Below are 19,713 nucleotides of genomic sequence, written 5' to 3'. Positions count from 1 at the left end.
TTTAGCTACACTTAAATACCACCCATAAGTTCCTATTTTCAACTACATACTCCGAATATAACTCAGATCAAGTATTTTTGAGAATTCACTTCAAGCTTTTCATTTATAAAAAGTTCAGACTTTTTTCTGACTGCAGCCTGCTTCTTTCTCTCATGTAATTCTTTAGGACTAAGCCTTTGAGAACGCTGCCACGACAAAGGTAATCTTCCTGGATTTAAATCTGAACTTTCACTATGAGGTACACACTTGTTCGTCTAAATCAATAAATACAATAGGAAAAATAAAACTTGATACGATTTCAGTTTACAAAGAGAAATTAGGAATGCTTCCAATACTTAGATTGAAAGGTACCTTAAATATCATCTATAGGATTTTTCCAACAGCTCTGCCATTGAATATTTAGCTCAAAAAATATGAGCACAGCAGAAAAACAGAGTAAGAAGTTCTGTTCCAGGTGGCAAGTGGTGGTGATAGACACTGAGGGCTATAGGAGCCCGAACACATTATGGGCACAGCCCAAATATCTTATTTTACAAATGAAGAAACTAAGGTACAAAGAGGTGAAATGATCATGCTAAGAGTCCATCACCAGTCCCTGGCAGCATTAAGACAGGCTCAGAGCCCCAGTGACCCCCACAGCCCATTCACAAAAAATTGGGAGTAGAAAAAACAAAGAAGCTAATATTTATGAACACTTGAATGCATTTTAGATGACACAATGCAGCCACTGAACACACATCATCTTATTTAATCCTCATAATCACTCTTGGAGGAAAGTATTATCTGTGTTATACACGAGGAAACTGAAAGAAGTTAATTGTCTGGCCAAGGTAAAATATTGGGCTTCCTTTCCAGATCTGACAATATTCACTTCACATGGCCACAAAGCCTACCATTACATTCAGCCTAACAGACCAAACATTAACTCAGAAAAAAAATTATGGTTGTTCTACCTTTTATTGCTCTTAGATTCCACGCAGATTAGAATGCAGGTAATACAGGAGGGGGCAGATGGGCAATTTGGGATAATAATTTAGCAACAGAAACTCTAATAAAAAACTCAAAATAATTCAATAGTTAATATATTTTTCTCAATACTGTCAATACCCATATCCACGCCACTATTCCTTCTCTTGTGGACAGACCATTTCTTTTCCATTTCTACTCCCACATCTTCCCAAACAAATCTCTACAGTATCCGGAGTAATCATAAAAATAGATTTATGTGATTTTCCAACTTTCAACTCTTGAAAATAATTCCCACTGCCTTTTTCTTAATATATCATTGTTTTTAATGCTGCTATACAGTTATACCTAAACTGTTGATCATGATATTTGGTAATTTAAAAGAAAGACCCACAAGGAGTAAAATTTCATTAAGCTAATTTTTATACAATGCCTAAATCTCTGGCTGAATGGAGAGAACAGGCGCATTTGCCCCCACCCCCTTTTTTTTAAGTGGGCCTTTTCTTCATTGAAAGTTTTATTGACATAATTACAGATCTGCATGTAGTTGTAAGAAATAATAGATTTCTTACACCTTTTACCCAGTTTCCTCCACAGGTAACATTTGCAAAACTACAGTATACTATCACAACCACAGTACTGACATTAATAAAACCTGACCTTATTCATGTTTCTCTAGTTATACTTGTCCTCAGTGATAACACTGGAAGTAAAGATGAAAGAGTAGAGAGCAAAAATGGTGTGCGCAGGGGGAGTGTGGGATGTTGCTTAAGGATAGTCTTTTGGGATAAAGAAAAGGAGGGCAATTTTCAGTGTTAAATTTTCAACCTTCTCCCTGGCTGAAAGGGTCAAATTAGATAGAACTCTAGAAGTGAAGTCGGCTGGCTTTGCTCTTTTTTTTTGTTAATTTTTTATTGTTATGTTAATCACCATACATTACATCATTAGTTTTTGATGCAGTGTTCCATGATTCATTGTTTGTGCATAACACCCCGTGCTCCATGCAGAACGTGCCCTCTTTAATACCCATCACCAGGCTAACCCATCCCCCCACCCTCCTCCCCTCTAGAACCCTGTTTGTTTTTCAGAGTCCATCGTCTCTCATGGTTCAACTTCATTCTTCCCCTCCTGCTATCTTCTTTTTCTTTTTTCTTAACATATGTTGCATTATTTGTTTCAGAAGTACAGATCTGTGATTCAACAGTCTTGCACAATTCACAGCGCTCATCATAGCACATACCCTCCCCAATGTCTATCACCCAGCCACCACATCCCTCCCACCCCCCACCACTCCAGCAACACTCAGTTTGTTTCCTGAGATTAAGAATTCCTCATATCAGTGAGGTCATATGATACATGTCTTTCTCTGATTGACTTATTTCACTCTTTGCTCTCTCTTTTTAAGAAGAATCCCTACAGCTCTTCATGTCACACTGTGAAACAGGTCCTTTTCAGAGACTGAGATCACAAAAAAAAATTGCTTATCTCTAACTGCTGATTGATTTTTGTTTATTTACCCTTAAATACAACTATCATTTGACTGAAAAGCCTAATGGTTATGAACCTTCACAATATTTTATATTTCATAATCATGTTTCTTCCTTGTCCAATAAAACACATTAATCTTTATTTAAAATGTATTTTTCACCCCAAAGAGCCACAAGAATCTCAAAAAAGAAAAGTAAAGTGAGAGGCATCACAAATCCGGACTTCAAGTTATATTACAAAGCTGTAGTGATCAAGATAGTATGGTACTGGCACAAAAATAGACACACAGATCAATGGAACAGAATAGAAAACCCAGAAATGAACGCACAACTATATGGGCATCTAATATTCAACAAAGCACAAAAGAATATCCAATGGAAAAAAGACAGTTTCTTCAACAAATGGTGTTGGGAAAACTGGACAGCGACATGCAAAAGAATGAAATTGGACTACCTTCCTACACCATACACAAAAATAAATTCAAAATGAATGAAAGACCTAAATGTGAGATAGGAAACCATCAAAATCCGAGAGGAGAACACAGGCAATAACCTCTTTGGGATTAGCCATAGCAACTTCTTACTAGATATGTCTCCTGTGGCAAGGAAAACAAAAGCAAAAATAAACTATTGCGACAGGACTTCATCAAAATAAAAAGCTTCTGCACAGTGAAAAAACAATCAAAAAAACAAAAAGGCAGTCTATGGAATGGGAGAAGATATTTGCAAATGACATATCTGATAAAGGGTTAGTATTCAAAATCTATATAGATTTATCAAACTCAACACTCCAAAACCAAATAATCCAGTTAAAAAATGGGCAGAAGACATGAAGAGACACTTTTTCGAAGAAGACTTAAAGATGGTTAATAGACACATGAAAAGATGCTCAACATCAGTCATCATTAGGGAAATACAAATCAAAACTGCAATGAGATATCACCTCACACCTGTCAGAATGGCTAAAATTAAAAACTCAGGAAACAACAGATATTGGCGAGGATGCGGAGAAAGGGGAACCCTCTTACACTGTTGGTGGGAATGCAAACTGGTACAGCCACTCCTCAAAACAGTATGGAGGTTCCTCAGAAAGTGAAAAATAGAGCTACCCTATGACCCAGCAATTGCACTACTAGGTATTTATCCAAAGGATACACACACAGTGATACGAAAGGGCACATGCACCCCAATGTTTATAGCAGCAATGTCCACAGTTGCCAAAATATGGAAAGAGCCCAAATGTGCATCGACAGATGAATGGATAAAGATGTGGTGTGTGTGTGTATATACACACACAATGGAATATTATTCAGTCATCAAAAAAATTAAATCTTACCATTTGCAACAACGTGGACAGATCTAGAGCTTATTAGGCTAAGCTAAATAAGTCAGTCAGAGAAAGACAAATTCCATATAACTTCACTCATATGTGGAATTTAAGAAACAAAACATGAACATGGGGGGAGGAAAAAGAGAGGCAAACCAGAAAAGAGACTCTTAACTTTAAAGAACAAACAAACTGAGCATTACTGGGGGATGGAGGGGGTGGGGGAGTGGGCAGGTAGACAGGTAAAATGGGCGATGGGTATTAAAGAGGGCAATTGTGGTGAGCACTGGGTATTGCATGTACCTGCAACTAATGTTACACTGTATGTTAATTGGAATTTAAAAACTTGAAAAGAAATAAACTGTATTATATCTTTCTTTGCTGACCTTTAGAGTCATCTGTTTAAATGCTACTCTTCCAGCTAATTTCTCCATCATTTTCACAACTTATTTTTCCCTAATAATGCCAAACAAGAACATTTAGAATAAAACATAATGCTTTCAGCCAAATATGTATGTTAAGGATTGGATATAGATAGCCTATGTTCTTAGAAACTTCTTATAAAAGAACCTCACCTAAATTCTGTCTTTTGTGAAAGCTAAGGGAAAAGAAGCACATCTGAATAAGAATTTTTATTGGGATTCTGACCAATACAGTATGTAACAACTGAACTCACTATGTCATTTACCATTCCATTAATGGAATGATGCATATGAAATTCCACTAAGCCAGGCATACTGATTTGCATTTTGTCAATTTAACTGCCATACCCCCCTAGCTGCAATCTACATACACACACACACACACACACACACACACACACTCTCTCTCTCTCTCTCTCTCTCTCTTCACCATTAACTACCTCTCTCTTCACCACTAACACCTGAGAGAGTGAAAACTTTTGGTCTTCCCTCAAGAGACTGCAAGTTAATTTCAAGGTTAATAAATTCCCAAGTAAAGGAGATAGATGCAATAAATTTCAGAAGAATATTCTAAAGTCAAACATCTAATCATGAGCAACAGCCTGAAAGGATGGCATGTTACTGACTTGCCCAAGCAAGATTTATTTACCTTGCTTTTTAATAATTTCCAGTGACACTGCCTTGTAACTAGAGCTATTATTAAAGCTATTTGTGTATTTAGGCAGATTTAAAAGGAGATAGATTTCAAAACATTCTGCAAATTGCATTCAGTTTTGTTTTTTAGTTATTAGGATCATTTTGAAAGACTTGGGTGTTTTGTCATTTCTACCCTCTCCATCATTAAGATGATACAAAAATTCTTTTTTTTTTTTTTCAAAGATTTTATTTATTTGAGAGAGAGAGAATGAGAGACAGAGAGCACGAGAGGGAAGAGGGCCAGAGGGAGAAGCAGACTCCCTGCCAAGCAGGGAGCCCGATGCGGGGCTCGATCCCGGGACTCCAGGATCATGACCTGAGCCGAAGGCAGTCACTTAACCAACTGAGCCACCCAGGAGCCCCAAGATGATACAAAAATTCTTAAGAGATTTTTTTCTAATTCCCATTGGCACCTATTGAATTCAATTGCTGCTCAAGAAAAAAAGAAACTTAGAAACCTAACTATGACAAGGATAAAAATATTAAGAATGTTATTTGAGTATCAAATGGTAGGTGACAATAAGAACGCTGAGATAGAAAACAAGCAGGGTTTCATGTTTCATTGTCAAAATCTTCAGTCTGGATCTCCCCAAAATGAAATTATTATGCAAGCAATAACTAACCTTCTACCCCATACGTTTCTATGACACTTTTCATTGGCTCCTTTTGCCTTATTTCCCATTGCTTCTTTCCTGCTTTTATGTAAATATATTTTGAAATAGCTACTTCCCCTCTAAATATTTAAATAACAGGTGTCCATCACCCAAAATTCCTGTGTTTCCCCCTATATGTAATGAGAAATGAAGGATTATCAACCACCCAGGTTAGAAATAGAACACAGAATGGACTAAAGATAAAAATGTGGCTTTTCTGTTAAAATCAAGAATAGAGATTCATAGGAAACTCAGAAGAAATAAAACTTATAGAATAATTTAAAACCAAACTTAAACTGGTCCTGGAATCCTGAAGAACATTTGAGGAAGCAAATTAGTTCTTCTCCTCTTTGAAGATCCCAAAATAATCCTGGGATATTAATGGAGATGTGAATTATTTGAAGTGATTAAAAATTCCAGGGACAAAAAGAAAGGTTGCTAGATGTCCACCTGGCTCTCATATTTTCTCCAAATAGTCCTAGGTAAGAAGGCTCGGGACCTCCAATCTTGCAGTTTCAAAGATCCAAACCAAATATAAGATATAAAAGCGTGGCAAGAGGGAAGTTCTAACCAAGGTTCATTTTCAAGTGCCTCCACAATGTTAACACAGACTTTATGGAACAAACGCTTCTTGTGGAAAATTCTGACAGCCATTCTTTGGAATCAACAATCTTTGGGAAGAAAGGAAGCCATAAATGATGAGGGTTAAAAATCTTACCACAAAAAGAGGAAATGCTTAAGCTCAAGGTCACAGATGGTCTGTTTGAAAGAGCAAGAAAATGTGCATGGTTATGCTAAAAAAGGATGGGCGAGAGAGATCTTGTGAATAAAAGCTAATCCCACTTAGCCCTCATACTTATAAAACACCTTAGACCCAAACCCTGCAGGAAGGGATGGAGGCCCTTCCCAATCCACTTCAAGCTAGGTAAAGAATAAAATATTAAAAATAAAAAGTTACAATAGCTAACACATATAGCATTTATTACATGCTAGGACTCTAAAGACTTTATAGGTTAACTCATTCAATTGTTAAAACAACTGATGAGGTGGGTACTAATAGGATCTCCCATTTCACAGATCCAGAAATCAAGAGACAAAATTTCAGTGAATTTGCTTACAATCTCTCAGCTACTAAGAGAGGGGCACTGGGATTAGAACCCAATCAACACAGCTCCCAAGTCCATAATCATAATCACCACACTATAGTGTCTCAGAAAGTTTAGCCTCCAACCCAGACTTGGCCCACATTTTACATTCTCATCCCTCTCTATTCATGTACTTAATAGTTTTATTACTTACTAAAAAATCTTAGGAATATCTTATTAAGTCTATGAGAACCAAAAGCAGAACCTCCCTTACCTTTCTTTTCCACATTGTCCCTTAAGAATGCTTAAGCACAAACCACAACCAAGTGTTGGGATGGGCAGTCCCTATACAGCCATGAAACATGCCAGAAGGTTTGGTGTATTTTGTTAAATGAATTGCTGTCCTGATTTAGTGAAAGGTACTTATGACAGAGAACATTAATGTTTATGGGTGGGAAAGGTGGGAGGAAATGAAATAAATAATAATCTAACTAAAAAACAAAATAAGGCTACTACTAAAATGGTACCTATACTTCAAAGGCCTCTCTCAAACACCACATCTTCACAGCCAGACTTCAACTTTAAAGAACCTAAATAATATTCTATCACTGGTTGTCCTTTGGTCTCCAACTAATTCTACTTAGATTATACCTTCTACTGTAGGCATCTAGAATTTATACTCAAAGCAACTTGTGGGAGAAACATTCTTATTCACACAAAGCACTCATTTATCTGTTAGGTCATCAGGTCAGAAGGGACGCTGCAGGGCGCCTGGGTGGCAAAGTCGGTTAGGCGTCTGCCTTCGGCTCAGGTCATGATCCTGAGGTCCTGGGATCGAGTCCCACATTGGGCTCCCCCTGTTCTGTGGCGAGACTGCTTCTCCTTCTCCCTCTGCCTGCCGCTCACCCTGCTTGTGCTCTTTCTCTGTCAAATAAATAAATAAAATCTTAAAAAAAAAAAAGGGACACTGCAGTGGAACTGTAATTATAAAAAAAGGGCTCAATGTATCATCTATCCCTTTCATGTAGTCAAGGCAAAATTAAAGCAAAATATTAACTGAAGTCTCTGAATTAAAGGCTTGAAATAAATTTCTCATTTTTCATACATTTAAATACATTACGGTTTATCGTTTTTGATAACCATTTCTGTTGAGAACAAGCAGAATCAGTTTATATTTTAATTTTAATGTGGAATAACTATTTATTTTAAGGGAAAAAGAACCACCCATCTTTCTAAGCAGTTTTTGAGGACAGGGGCCCATTTAATTCCAGCATGTTCTCCAGGTCCACAATACCCAGTGAATGCACAATGGACCATCAATAAATATTCCCTACTACCCAACCACATTGAACAACAGTCATAAGGTGAAATCTTACTGCTGGTCCAAAGAAATCTGAACAGACATAGATCCAAATGCTATTTTTGAGCCAAAGAAATCTAAAAGTAATAAGATCAATATGCAGCAATGAAAGGCTCAATTCAATCCATGTAACTCTAAGCATCTTAACTAATAAATTAAACTGAATGTTGTAGGTGCCTATAATTTTCAAGTTGGAGAGAGGGTGGAAGAAGAAAGAAAGGGGTTAGGTTACTCAGAACCTGTAACATAATACCAAATGTTTTGTGTTTATCTCTCTATGTGACATGTGTATAATCATTTTCCACAAAAGTTCAAATTAACATTCCACCTAGTAATTTATCTCTGAAGAGAATCAAGAGATAGCCATTGAGAAAGAGAGTGAGGGAGAGAGTTTGAGACAGAGAGAAGAGGAAAAAAAGAGAGACAAAAAGAGCACAAGAGAAAGGAAAAAACATAGATAAATAGAAACAGAGGAAGTAAAGGAGGGAAAGTCGGTTGGGGGGAGAGCAGGAGGGCAGGGAAGGAAAAAAGAATAGCCACATGGAAGAGAAACGAAACAAAAATGGTTTGAAGAAAACCTTTTCTTGATGAAATCTGCAGTAAAATCCAGATTCTTACTGAAATGGAAAACTCCCATCTTAGGTGGGTGAGTGGCTGGGGTTTTGGCTACTAAAGGAAATCAGTATTTTACTTGACAATTTCCATGCTAAATCCCACTGTCACTTTCAGTGTCATTTCACTGTCATCTTCCTACAGTAAATAAAAGAGTATAATAAATATTTCCCCCCTGAGGTTTATAAACATGATCTCAATGGCACAACTGTAACAAATCATCCAGAAAATTCTTGGCAGAGTAAACCAAAGAACATATGTTTACCCAAGGTGAACGGCAGCAACTGGACTGTATGTTAACTACATTTGGTTTCAGACAGCTCATCAAATATGCTCTAAATTTGCCCAATAATTCATCCACAGTCATGCATGTTACCATAAGCCTACCAATAAAATATAAAAGCTTCACTTGAAAAATTTTCCTGCCAATTTCTACTTCTGACATAACTTGATAAAAGCCTCTGACATAACTTGAAAAAATCCTTAGAAAGACTGCATTATTTTCCACGTTAATACCACTAAACTGAAAAAAGATTTGTTAACGTGTGTCTACAGTACATCTTCAATGGATGTAGAGAATATATTTATCATGTCAAAATCCAACACCTTTTATTTTCCATTCAGAACTGTAGCTTCAGCAATGGCAGCATTTGTCCTATAAAGAAACAATCTAAAAAACACTTCTTTCTATAGTAACCTGAAGATGCTTTTCTTCCTGCTTTTTACATAATGTAATTTTTTAATGAGCTGCAATTAAAGTCAGTAAGAGAATCTCATAATACCATATTCTTAAGCCTTCTTTCACTTTCCATAGTATATGACTTTCAAAATCTAGAACTCTCCTGTATATATTTTATATGGTTTGAAAGATACATAAAACATAATAAAGGACTTATTCTCAACTGGTACATTTCCAGATCATACCACAATTCATATGTGTTGCCCTTAGCAAATTGAAAGGAATTGCCAAAGAAATCTACATATGTACAAAGTTTTTAAAAAGACTAGAATCAAATAGGAATCTGTAAAACTCACACTGTCAACATACATATCTTATCCTGAACTTCTAAAATATTCACATCCATTATCAATCACTATTTTATATTTAAACAAATGCATACCTCATTTATACTGCTGTAGAATGTTATAAATTCTAAAGCTGATTTCATTGTCTCCTTGAAAACAATTCTGATACAGAAAAACATGCTGGTTGTTACCAATAATAAAGCTAACTATAAATAATTAAACATTCTACAATTACTCAGATTTCCAGAGACAACTTAAGTTCTAGTTCTGTAACTAGGGACTGAATACAGCTTCCATTATAGTATGTAAATGTTTTTCTGTTTCTATAGTGAATATACCTTTGTGATCTTTTTCAAGTTCTGTCAGTATGCTCACAAATAAAACAAAAACTGCTCACTATTTGAATCACCAATTATTCCAAATCTACTTATCTCAGTATTACTGATTACAATGTGAACTTTTAGCATTTATTCATTGAAGGGTATTTGCAGTCTGACACATCAAGGATGAGGTCCAACAGAAATATCACCAACAAAACCAAAAGCAAAAAACAAAATACTTAAGTAATCCTTGGCCTGTTTATTTTAGATCAAAAAATAAACAGAAAAGATAAAATATAAACATATTTTAAAAACCAGTATTTCAATGCTTACTTTCAGTAGATCCTTGGAGAAATCACCACCCTCATTTACCCCTTGAAGGTTTGCAATGAACTCTTGGCAGGTCATCTTCTTTCCAATATTCTGGAATAGAGGCAAATAATACATCATAATGACATACATACATGGAATTCTTAAAACTGTGATTAAGCAAAGCAAGACTGATTTGGCTTTTCAAAACATGAATACACATGCCCCTATATGTGCATATATCCACACATACATATAATACAAACTTATAAGAAACAGATGGCTTATTATGCTTTCAAAACAGTCATTAAATATAAATAGCAAAATTATGCCAAACCTTTATTTTAACCTAAGAAAACATCTGAGAAATCTATGCTACATTTATATATATATAAGGTAGTTTTTAATGGAAAACATGGATAAAATGACATTTCTGAGCTAAACTCTGATATTTATTTGCTTGTTTATTTTTATTTCCTACATATTGTCAAGAACTGTGAAGGATCTGAGATTTTAGCCCACTTTCAAGCTAACAAACTAGTCTACCACAATCTCACATGTTGGCAGATGAAGTAAGATTCCTGAGTCGGAGGCACAGGAATTTTTTTACAACAACAGGAGTAGCCAAAATATCAGCATTTTCTTGCTCCAGTTTCCTGAGTCCCAATTCTCACAGAACCTGACAGGGCCAGCTGACATGCACACACAGTGGGTTGTGATACAGGAAAAGAGCCCCAAGATTTGGGAATCTGAATATTTGTAATGGACAGTAAGCATGCCTATTGCTTTTGCTCTAAATAAGAAACCAACTCTTCTCATCCAAGGCTATAAGCAAACCTATCCATTGCTCTAAAGTCACTATATTTTCCAAACTGCTCACTGCAGGAACAATTTTGAAAAAATAGAACAGAACAAAAGCAACCAAAGCTCCTGTTCACAAAATGTACAGAAATGCAAGAGACCCATGGAAAATTGTCTCCAAACACATTTAAGATGAAGTTTAAGATTTAAGAATAAGTTTAACCAAAAAATCACATTAATAAACAAAATGAAAAAAAAAGCAAACAGAAAATATAAAGTAACAAAAAAAGAGAAGATACAAATATGTTAGACTGAGAAAACTAATAAAACTCCTATGCCAGCCACAGTCAACTAGTAAGAGCTGCCAGTCAGGGAGGATTCAGAGGCTCAATCTGACACCAACAGAAATCCATCATGAGTGCAGGAGCGGGGTGTGGAATATACACGCAACCGCATGGGATCTCTGGCAAATGTGGTCCAAGTGAATATGAAGTGTACCAACATATTAATATCCTTGTACAATAATATGCATACAAATAAAATGTATACTCTGTGAGGCTATTTTTCAGAAAAGACTAAGAGTGGGGTAGGACGTTAGTCTTCAAGTTGAGGAAAAATATTAAGACTTTAAAAGGGATGCAAAGCCATAGATAGTTTTTAGAGTATGTATACAAAACCTGAACTTCAAAAATACAGATCTGCCTGGGGACATATACACCTATGTGTCTTAAAGTAATTGCTTTCCACTCCCCCTCTCACAGCTGCTCTTCTACCTTATAACATGAAACAAATCATCCAACTGATCCTATCGAATTAGTTAGAGTAAAAGTGCTAACTAACTGTTGCTAAAAACCTTGCCTCTTCCATCAGCAAAGAGGGCAGTCAGACTTCACATGACTGGATGAATGTTTTAACAACGAGAACTGACTTTGCCAATTATTTTAAGTAAGTTAAATCTGCAGCCCTAAGTTCTGATGAAAAATTTATTTAAAGCACAGAAACTTTAATAAAAAATACTATTTCACAATATTATATTGAAAAACACAATATCTCAACCTTCCCAATCCTTATCAAATATATCAGATCCAAAAAGGTACATATGTTGGCTAACTGAACATAATAATAAAAAAAACAAAAGGTACCTTAAGGTAAAAAGTAACAAGAATATTCAATAGTCATTTTGATAACGACTTGACAAGGTCTTTCTGGTTATGTTCTGAGGACCTGAGAAAAATGAATGAATAATGACTACATAAATTCTTTTCCAAGTCAGGCAGTTTCCAATTCTCAAAAATCAAAAGATGACATGATTTAACCATCAGTTAAAAACCAAAATTTTCTTTAATATGTGATCTGGTGAATTCAAATATTTGTAACACTATCTTTTTAAAATCAACTTTGTATTGTTCATAGCAACAATTTCTTGCAGAATGATTTATATTTAAACATTCGTTGTATTTTATAGTCATGAGATATTTTGTTACAAGAAAGTATCAAATAATCAATAAAAGATTCCCAAGTATAAAAACATATTACATGAAAAAAAAAACTATGGAAAATTAAACAGTTATGAATATTAGAAAAAAAAGGTGAAATAAAGAGTTGACTTTTTCATATGATGGAGTGTCTGCTCACTGTAACTTTTTACAAATACCAGCTTTATTGAAATATAATCCACGTAACATTCACCCTTTTGAATTATACAATTCAGTGATTCTTATTTATTTATTTGAGAGAGAGCAAGGGCAAGCAGAGGGAGGGGCAGAGGGGGAGGGAGGGGACAAGCAGACTCTACGCTGAGCGCGGAACCCAACTGAGATCATGACCCGAGCTGAAATCAGAGTCCACCACTCAACCGACTGAGCCATCCAGGTGCCCCTACAATTCAATAATTCTTAATATATTGATAGAGTTCTGCAGCCATCACCACTATCTAAATTCAGAACGTTGTCATCACCCAAAAAGATACCCCATATCCATTAACAGTCAGCTCCTATATCTCTCCTCCCATTCCCAACACCCATCTCCTGGCAACCACTAATCTTTTTATTTGTATGGATTTGCCTGTGCAGGAATATTTCACATAAATGGAATCATGGCCTTTTTTGACTGGCTTCTTTCATCTACCATATTTTTTTCAAGGTACATCCATATTCTAGCATGTATCAGTATTTTATTGCAAAATAACATTCCACTGTATGAATATAACAAATTTTCCACTCAGAAGTTGATGGCTGACTGGACTGTTACCACATTTTGGTTATTATGAATAATGTTGCTATAAATATTTGTGTAAAGTTTTTTGTAGACATATGTTTTTATTTCTCCTATATATATAACTCAGGAGTAGGAATGCTAGGTCGTACGGTAACTCTATGTTTAATCATTTGAGAAACTGTCAGAATTTTTTCCAAACAGACCACACCAGTTTACATCGCCACTAAAAGTGTAAGTTCCAATTTTTCCACATCCTTACCAACATTTATCTTTTTTATTTTAGACATTTCTAGTAGATATGAATTGCCATCTTGTGGCTCTGATTTGCAATTCCCTAATGACTAATGATGTTCATCCTTTCCATGCAAATATTGGCCATTTGTATATATCCTTTGAAGAAATGCCTTCTTAAACTCTTTGCCCTTTTCTTATTGAGTCATTTGTCTTTTCTTGTTGAGTTGTAGAAGTTATTTATATATTCTGGATACAAAACTCCTTATCAGATATATACTTTGAAAATGTTTTCTCCTGTTCTGTGGGTTATCTTTTCTTGATGGTGTTGTTTGAAGCACAGAAAGTTTTGATCTCAGTGAAATCCAGTGTATGTATTTTTTCTTTTGCTGCTTGTGTTTCTATTGTCAAATTAACAAATTATTGCCTAATCCAAGGTCAGAAAGATTTATTCCAATGCTTTCTAAAAATGTTACAGTTAGCTCTTACATTCAGATATTTGATCCATATTGCAATAATTTTTGTACAGGAAAAACATATCCAAGTTCATTCTTTTCCATGTGGCTATCCCAACACCATTTGTTGAAAAGGCTATTCCTTCTCCCACTGAATAATCTTGGCATCCTTGTTCAAAATCAACTGACCATAAATGTAAGGGTTTAGTACAAATTCTCAATTCTATTGTATTGACCTAGCCATATGACTGGATGCCAGTATAATACTCTCTTGATTCTTGTAGCTTTGTAGTAAGTTGTTTTTGCCTTTGTACTTTACTGTGGCTAAAAAATACATAGAAAAAATTTACCATCTTAACCATATTTAAGTGTAGAGTTCAGTAGTGTTAAGTATATTCATATGGCTATAAAACAGACTTTCAGAACTTTTGCATCTTGCAAATCTTAAACTCTATACCATTAAAAAACAACTCCCCTTTTCCCCTCCCCTGAGCCTCTGGTAACAATCATTCTTTCTTTCTGCTTCTCTGAATTTGACTGCTTTAGTTATTTTACGTAAGTGGAATCATAGAGTACTTTCTTGTATATGTTGTGTATGTATATATATATGTGCGTATATATATATACACACATATATGTATGTATAAGTGTGTGTGTGTATATATATATATATTTCAAGTGTACAGCTTTGTAACTTGACATCTGCGTACACTACCAAATGATCACCACCACAAGTCCAGTTACCACCCATCACCATACAGTTATCTCCTTTACCCATTTCACCCACTCCCCAATCCCCTTACACTCTGGTAAGCATTACTCTGTTTTCTGTATCTACGAGTTTGTTTTGTTTGTTCATTTATTTTCTAACTTTCCAAATATGAGGGGAATCACACTGTATTTGTCTTTCTGCATCTGACTTATTTTGCTTAGGATAATACACTCAAGGTCCATCCATGTCTCAAATGGCAACATTTCATTCTTTTTATGGCTAATATTCCATTGTACATACACACGCATACATACGTACATACATACCACATCTTTTTCCATTTGTCTACTGATGGATATTTAGCCTGTTTCCATATCTGGGTCAGGAACATAGGGATGCATGCGTATTTTTTAGTGTTTTCGTATTCAAAAAAATACACAGAAGTAGAATAGTTGAGTCATATGGTAGTTCTATTCTTAATTTCTTGAGGAATCTCCATAATGTTTTCCATAGTGGGTACACCAATTTACAATCCCAGCAGTGTGTGAGGGTTCCTTTTCTCCCACATCCTATCTGGCACTTATTTCTTGTCTTGTCATTCAATAACAGCCATTCTAACAGGTGTGAGGTGTTATCTCACTTGGTTTTGATTTGCATTTCCCTAAAAATTAGTGATGCTGAGAATGCTGAGCATCTTCTCATTTGCCCTTTGCCTTCTCTGGAAAAATGTCTATTCAGATTTGGGTTTTGTTGAGTTATAGGAGTTCTTTATATATATAGGATATTAACCCCATATCGGATATATGGTTTGCAAATATATTCTTGCATTCAGTAGGTTGCCTTTATGATTCAATGATGGTTTTCCTTTCCAGAAGCTTTTTAGTTTCATACTGTCCCATTTTTGTTTATTTTTGCTTTTGTTTCTCATCTTGGGAGTCAGGTCCAAAAAGACATCACTAGGACTGATGTCTAGGAGTTTCCTATGTTTTCTTCTAGGAATTTTATGGTTTCAGGTCTTACATTCAAGTCTTTAATCCATTTTGAGTTAATTTTTGTGTATGGTGTAAGGTGGTAGTGGGTATAGTTTCATTATCTTGCATGTAGCTGTAGTTTTCCCAGCACTCTTTGTTGAAGAGACTATCCTTTCCCCATTGTATGTTCTTGGTTCCTTTTTTGTAGTTTAATTGTCCATATATATGTGGATTTATTTTGGGGCTTTCAATTTCATTCCACTGATCCGTGTGTCTATTTTCATACCAATAACATACTTTTTGATCATTACAGCTTTGTATTACAGTTTGAAGTCAGGTAGCATGATATCTCCAACTTTGTTCTTTCTCAGGATCACTTCGACTCTTTGGAAGCTTTTGTGGTTCCATACAAATTTTACAATTACTTGTTCTAGTTCTGTGAAGTATGCCATTAGGATTTTGATTGGTATTGAACTGAATCTGTAGATTATTTTAAGTCGTATGGACATTTTAACAATAGTAATTTTTTTCTTTTTTTATTTTCTTTTTAAAGATTTTTATTTATTTGACAGAGAGAGACACAGCGAGAGAGGGAACATAAGCAGGGGGAGTGGGAGAGGGAGAAGCAGGCCTCCCGCTGAGCAGGGAGCCCAATGCGGGGCTCGATCCCAGGACCCCGGGATCACGACCCGAGCAGAAGGCAGACGCCCAATGACTGAGCGACCCAGGTGCCCCACCAATAGTAATTTTTTCAAACTCTTCCCTGAGTATGGAATATCTTTCCATTTATTCATGTCATCTTCAATTTATTTTATCAGTGTCTTATAGTTTTCAGAGTATAGGTCTTTCACCTTTGTAGTTAAATTCATTCCTGGGTATATTACTCTTTGTGATTGTTTGCAATTATAAATGGGATTGTTTTCTTAATTTATCTTTCTGATGTTTTGTTATTAGCATATAAAAATGCCATGGATTTCTATATATTGATTTTGTGTCCTGCAACTTTATTGAATTCATTTATCAGTTCCAATGGACCAGATTTTGGTGGATTCTTCAGGGTTTTCTATATGTAGTAGCATGTCATCTGTGAAAACAGTTCTACTTCTGCCTTTCTGATTTGGATGTCTTTTATTTCTTTTTCTTGTCTAACTGATGTACCTAGGACTTCTAATACTATATTTAATTAAAGTGATAGGAGTGGGCAACCCTCTATTGTTCCTGTTCTTAGAGGAAAAGCCTTCAGCTGCTGTTGCCTATGATGCTAGCTCCGGGACTGTGATATATGGCTTTTATTGTGTTTAGGTATGTTCCCTCTATACCCACTCTGTTGAGTTTTTCACATAAATGAATGTTGAATTTTATCAAATGCTTTTTCTTGTCTATTGAGATGTCACATGATTTTTATCATACACTTTGTTAATAGATCACATTGACTTGCAGATGTTGAACCATCCTTGCATCCCCAAAATAAATGCCACTTGATCATGGTGTATAATCTTTTTAACATATTACTGGATCCGTTTACTAATACTTTGTTGAGCATTTTTGCTTCTATGTTCATCAAGGATATTGACCTATAATTTTCCTTTTTTTGTGGTGTCCCTGTCTGGGTTTGGTATCAGGATAATGCTGGGTTTGTAAAATGTGTTGGAAAAGGTTCCCTCCTCTCTAATTTTTTGGAAGAATTTGAGAAGAATATTAAATCTTCTTTGTATGTTTGATAGAATTTGCCAATGAAGCCATCTGATCCTGAACTTCCATTTGTTGAGAGATTTCTGATTACTATTTTAATCTCCTTACTGGTAAAAGTCTATTAAAATTTATATTTCTTCATATTCAGTCTTGGAAGATGGTATGTTTCTAGGAATTTACCCATTTCTTCTAGGTTGTCCACCTTGTTGGCATATGATTGTTCATTGTAGTCTCTTATGATCCTTTGTATTTCGGGGATATCAGTTTTAACTTCCCTTTCATCTCTTATTTTATTTGAGTCCTCTTTTTTTCTTGGTTAGTCAAGCTTAAGAGTTTATTGATTTTGTTTATATTTTCAAAGAACCAGTTCTTAGTTTCACTGATTCTTTTTCTACTGTCTTTTTAGTCTCTATTTCATTTATTTCCTCTCTGATCTTTATTATTTTCTTCTTTCTACCAATGTTGGGCTTTGCTCTTCTTTCTTTTGTTCTCTTAGGTGTAAAGCTAGATTGAGGTTTTTCTTGTTTCTTGAAGTAGGTCTATATTGCTATGAACTTCCTTCTTAGAACCATTTTTGTTAGGTGTTACAGATTTGGGATTGCTGCATCCCATAAACTTTGATATGTCATATTTCTGTTTATGTGTCTCTAGATATTTTTTTCTTTCTCTTTTGATTTATTTAATGACCCCTGGTTGTTCAGTACCTTATTGTTTAATCTCCAAGTTTTCTGAGTTTTTTTACTCATTTTCTTCTTGTAATTAATTTCTAGTTTCATAACATTATGATTGGAAAAAATGTTTGATGTGATTTCAGTTTTCTGGAATTTACTGAGAATTGTTTTGTGACTCAACATGTGATCTATCCTTGGAGAATGTTCCATGTGCACTTGAGAAGTTTGTATATTCTGCTGCTTTTGGATGGAATGTTCTGTATATAGTTATTAGATCCATCTGGTTTAATGTGTCATTTTAAGCCTCATGTTTCCATCTTGATCTTTTGTCTGAATGGTCTGTCCATTATTGAAACACTACTGTTATTGCACTGCTTTCAGTTTCTCCCTCTAAGTCTGGTAACATTTGCTTCATAGATCTTTGTGCTACTACGTTGAAGGCATATATATTTGTAAGTGTTATATCTTCCTATTGTATTGACCCCTTTAAGACTGTGCAATGCCCTTCTGTTTTTATTACAGTCTTTTAAAGTCTACTCTGACATAAGTATACCTACTTAAAGTCTACTCGTCTGATATGAGTATACCTACTCCAGCTTTCATTTCAGATCCATTTCCATGGAGTATCTTTTTCTATCCCCTCACTTTCTGCATGTGTCCTTACTTCTGGAGTGAGTCTCCTACAGGAAACATGTAGATGACTCTTGTTTCCTTACCCATTCAGCCACTCCATGTCTTCTGATTGGTGAATTTAGTCCATTTACATTGAAAGTAACTATTGATAAGCATACACTTATTGCCATCTTGTTCACTGTTTTCTGGCTGTTTTGTAGTTCTCTCTCTCTTCCCTTGTGGCTTGATGGCTTTATTTCAAGTTTTGTTTAGATTCATTCCTCATTTTTGTCTATTTACTGTAAGTTTTTTTCCTTGTGGTTACTGTGAGGTTCACGTAAAATATCTTATGTAAACAGCAGCCTGTTTTAAGTTGATAGCAAATTTTATTTTTTAAAGTTTTTATTTAAATTAGTTAGTTAACATACAGTGTACTATTAGTTTCAGGTATACAATATAGTGATTCAACACTTCTGCACAACATCAGGTGTTCATCACAGCAAGTGCATTCCTTAATCCCCATCATCTATTTCACCTATGCCCCCCTCCCCACCTTTCCTCGGGGAACCATCAGTTTGTTCTCTATAGTTAAGAATCTCCTTCTTGGTTTGCTCTCTCCCTCTTTTATTCCCCTTTGTTTTGTTTTATAAATTATATATATGAGTGAAATCATATAGTATTTGTCTTTCCCTGACTTATTTTGCTTAACGTAACAGTCTCTAGTTCCATCCATGTCGTTGCAAATGGCAAGATTTCACTCCTTTTTTATCCATTCATCAGTCAATGGATATTTGGGCTGTTTCCATAATTTGGCAGCTGTAGATAATGCTGCTAAAAACTTAATTTTAAACACATTCCAAAGCTTTACCATTTTACTTTCCTCATCCACATTTTATATTTTTGATGACACATTTTACATCCTTTTATTTTATGTTTCCATTAACTAACTGTTGTAATTTTGGTTAATTTTACTACCTTCATCCTTGATTTTTTATTATAGAGTTTTGGTACATTACAGGATATTAATTCCTCACCATATATATAATTTGCAAATATTTTCTCCCATTCCATTGGCAGTCATTTAACTC

General features: G+C 35.1%; 1 protein-coding gene across 13 annotated transcripts in view; it reads right to left on the bottom strand.

Annotated features, from left to right (window-relative positions):
- The window catches only part of PSD3 (pleckstrin and Sec7 domain containing 3), a 706,817-nt gene that overhangs the window by 287,943 nt on the left and 399,161 nt on the right, over positions 1 to 19,713 (bottom strand). For all 13 annotated transcript variants that reach the window (XM_073902616.1, XM_025886232.2, XM_073902618.1 and 10 more), the window contains one exon: positions 10,288 to 10,377. In XM_073902616.1, coding sequence (XP_073758717.1) covers positions 10,288 to 10,377 — 90 coding nt within the window. The remainder of the gene's footprint in view (positions 1 to 10,287; positions 10,378 to 19,713) is intronic.

The sequence above is a fragment of the Callorhinus ursinus genome, unplaced genomic scaffold (assembly GCF_003265705.2).
Source record: "Callorhinus ursinus isolate GAN/ISIS: 27379988/994484 unplaced genomic scaffold, GSC_fseal_2.0 scaffold17, whole genome shotgun sequence".
Taxonomy (NCBI): Eukaryota; Metazoa; Chordata; class Mammalia; order Carnivora; family Otariidae; genus Callorhinus; species Callorhinus ursinus.
The sequence above is the reverse complement of the archived record's forward strand: the minus strand, read 5'-3'. Positions and strand labels throughout refer to the sequence as shown.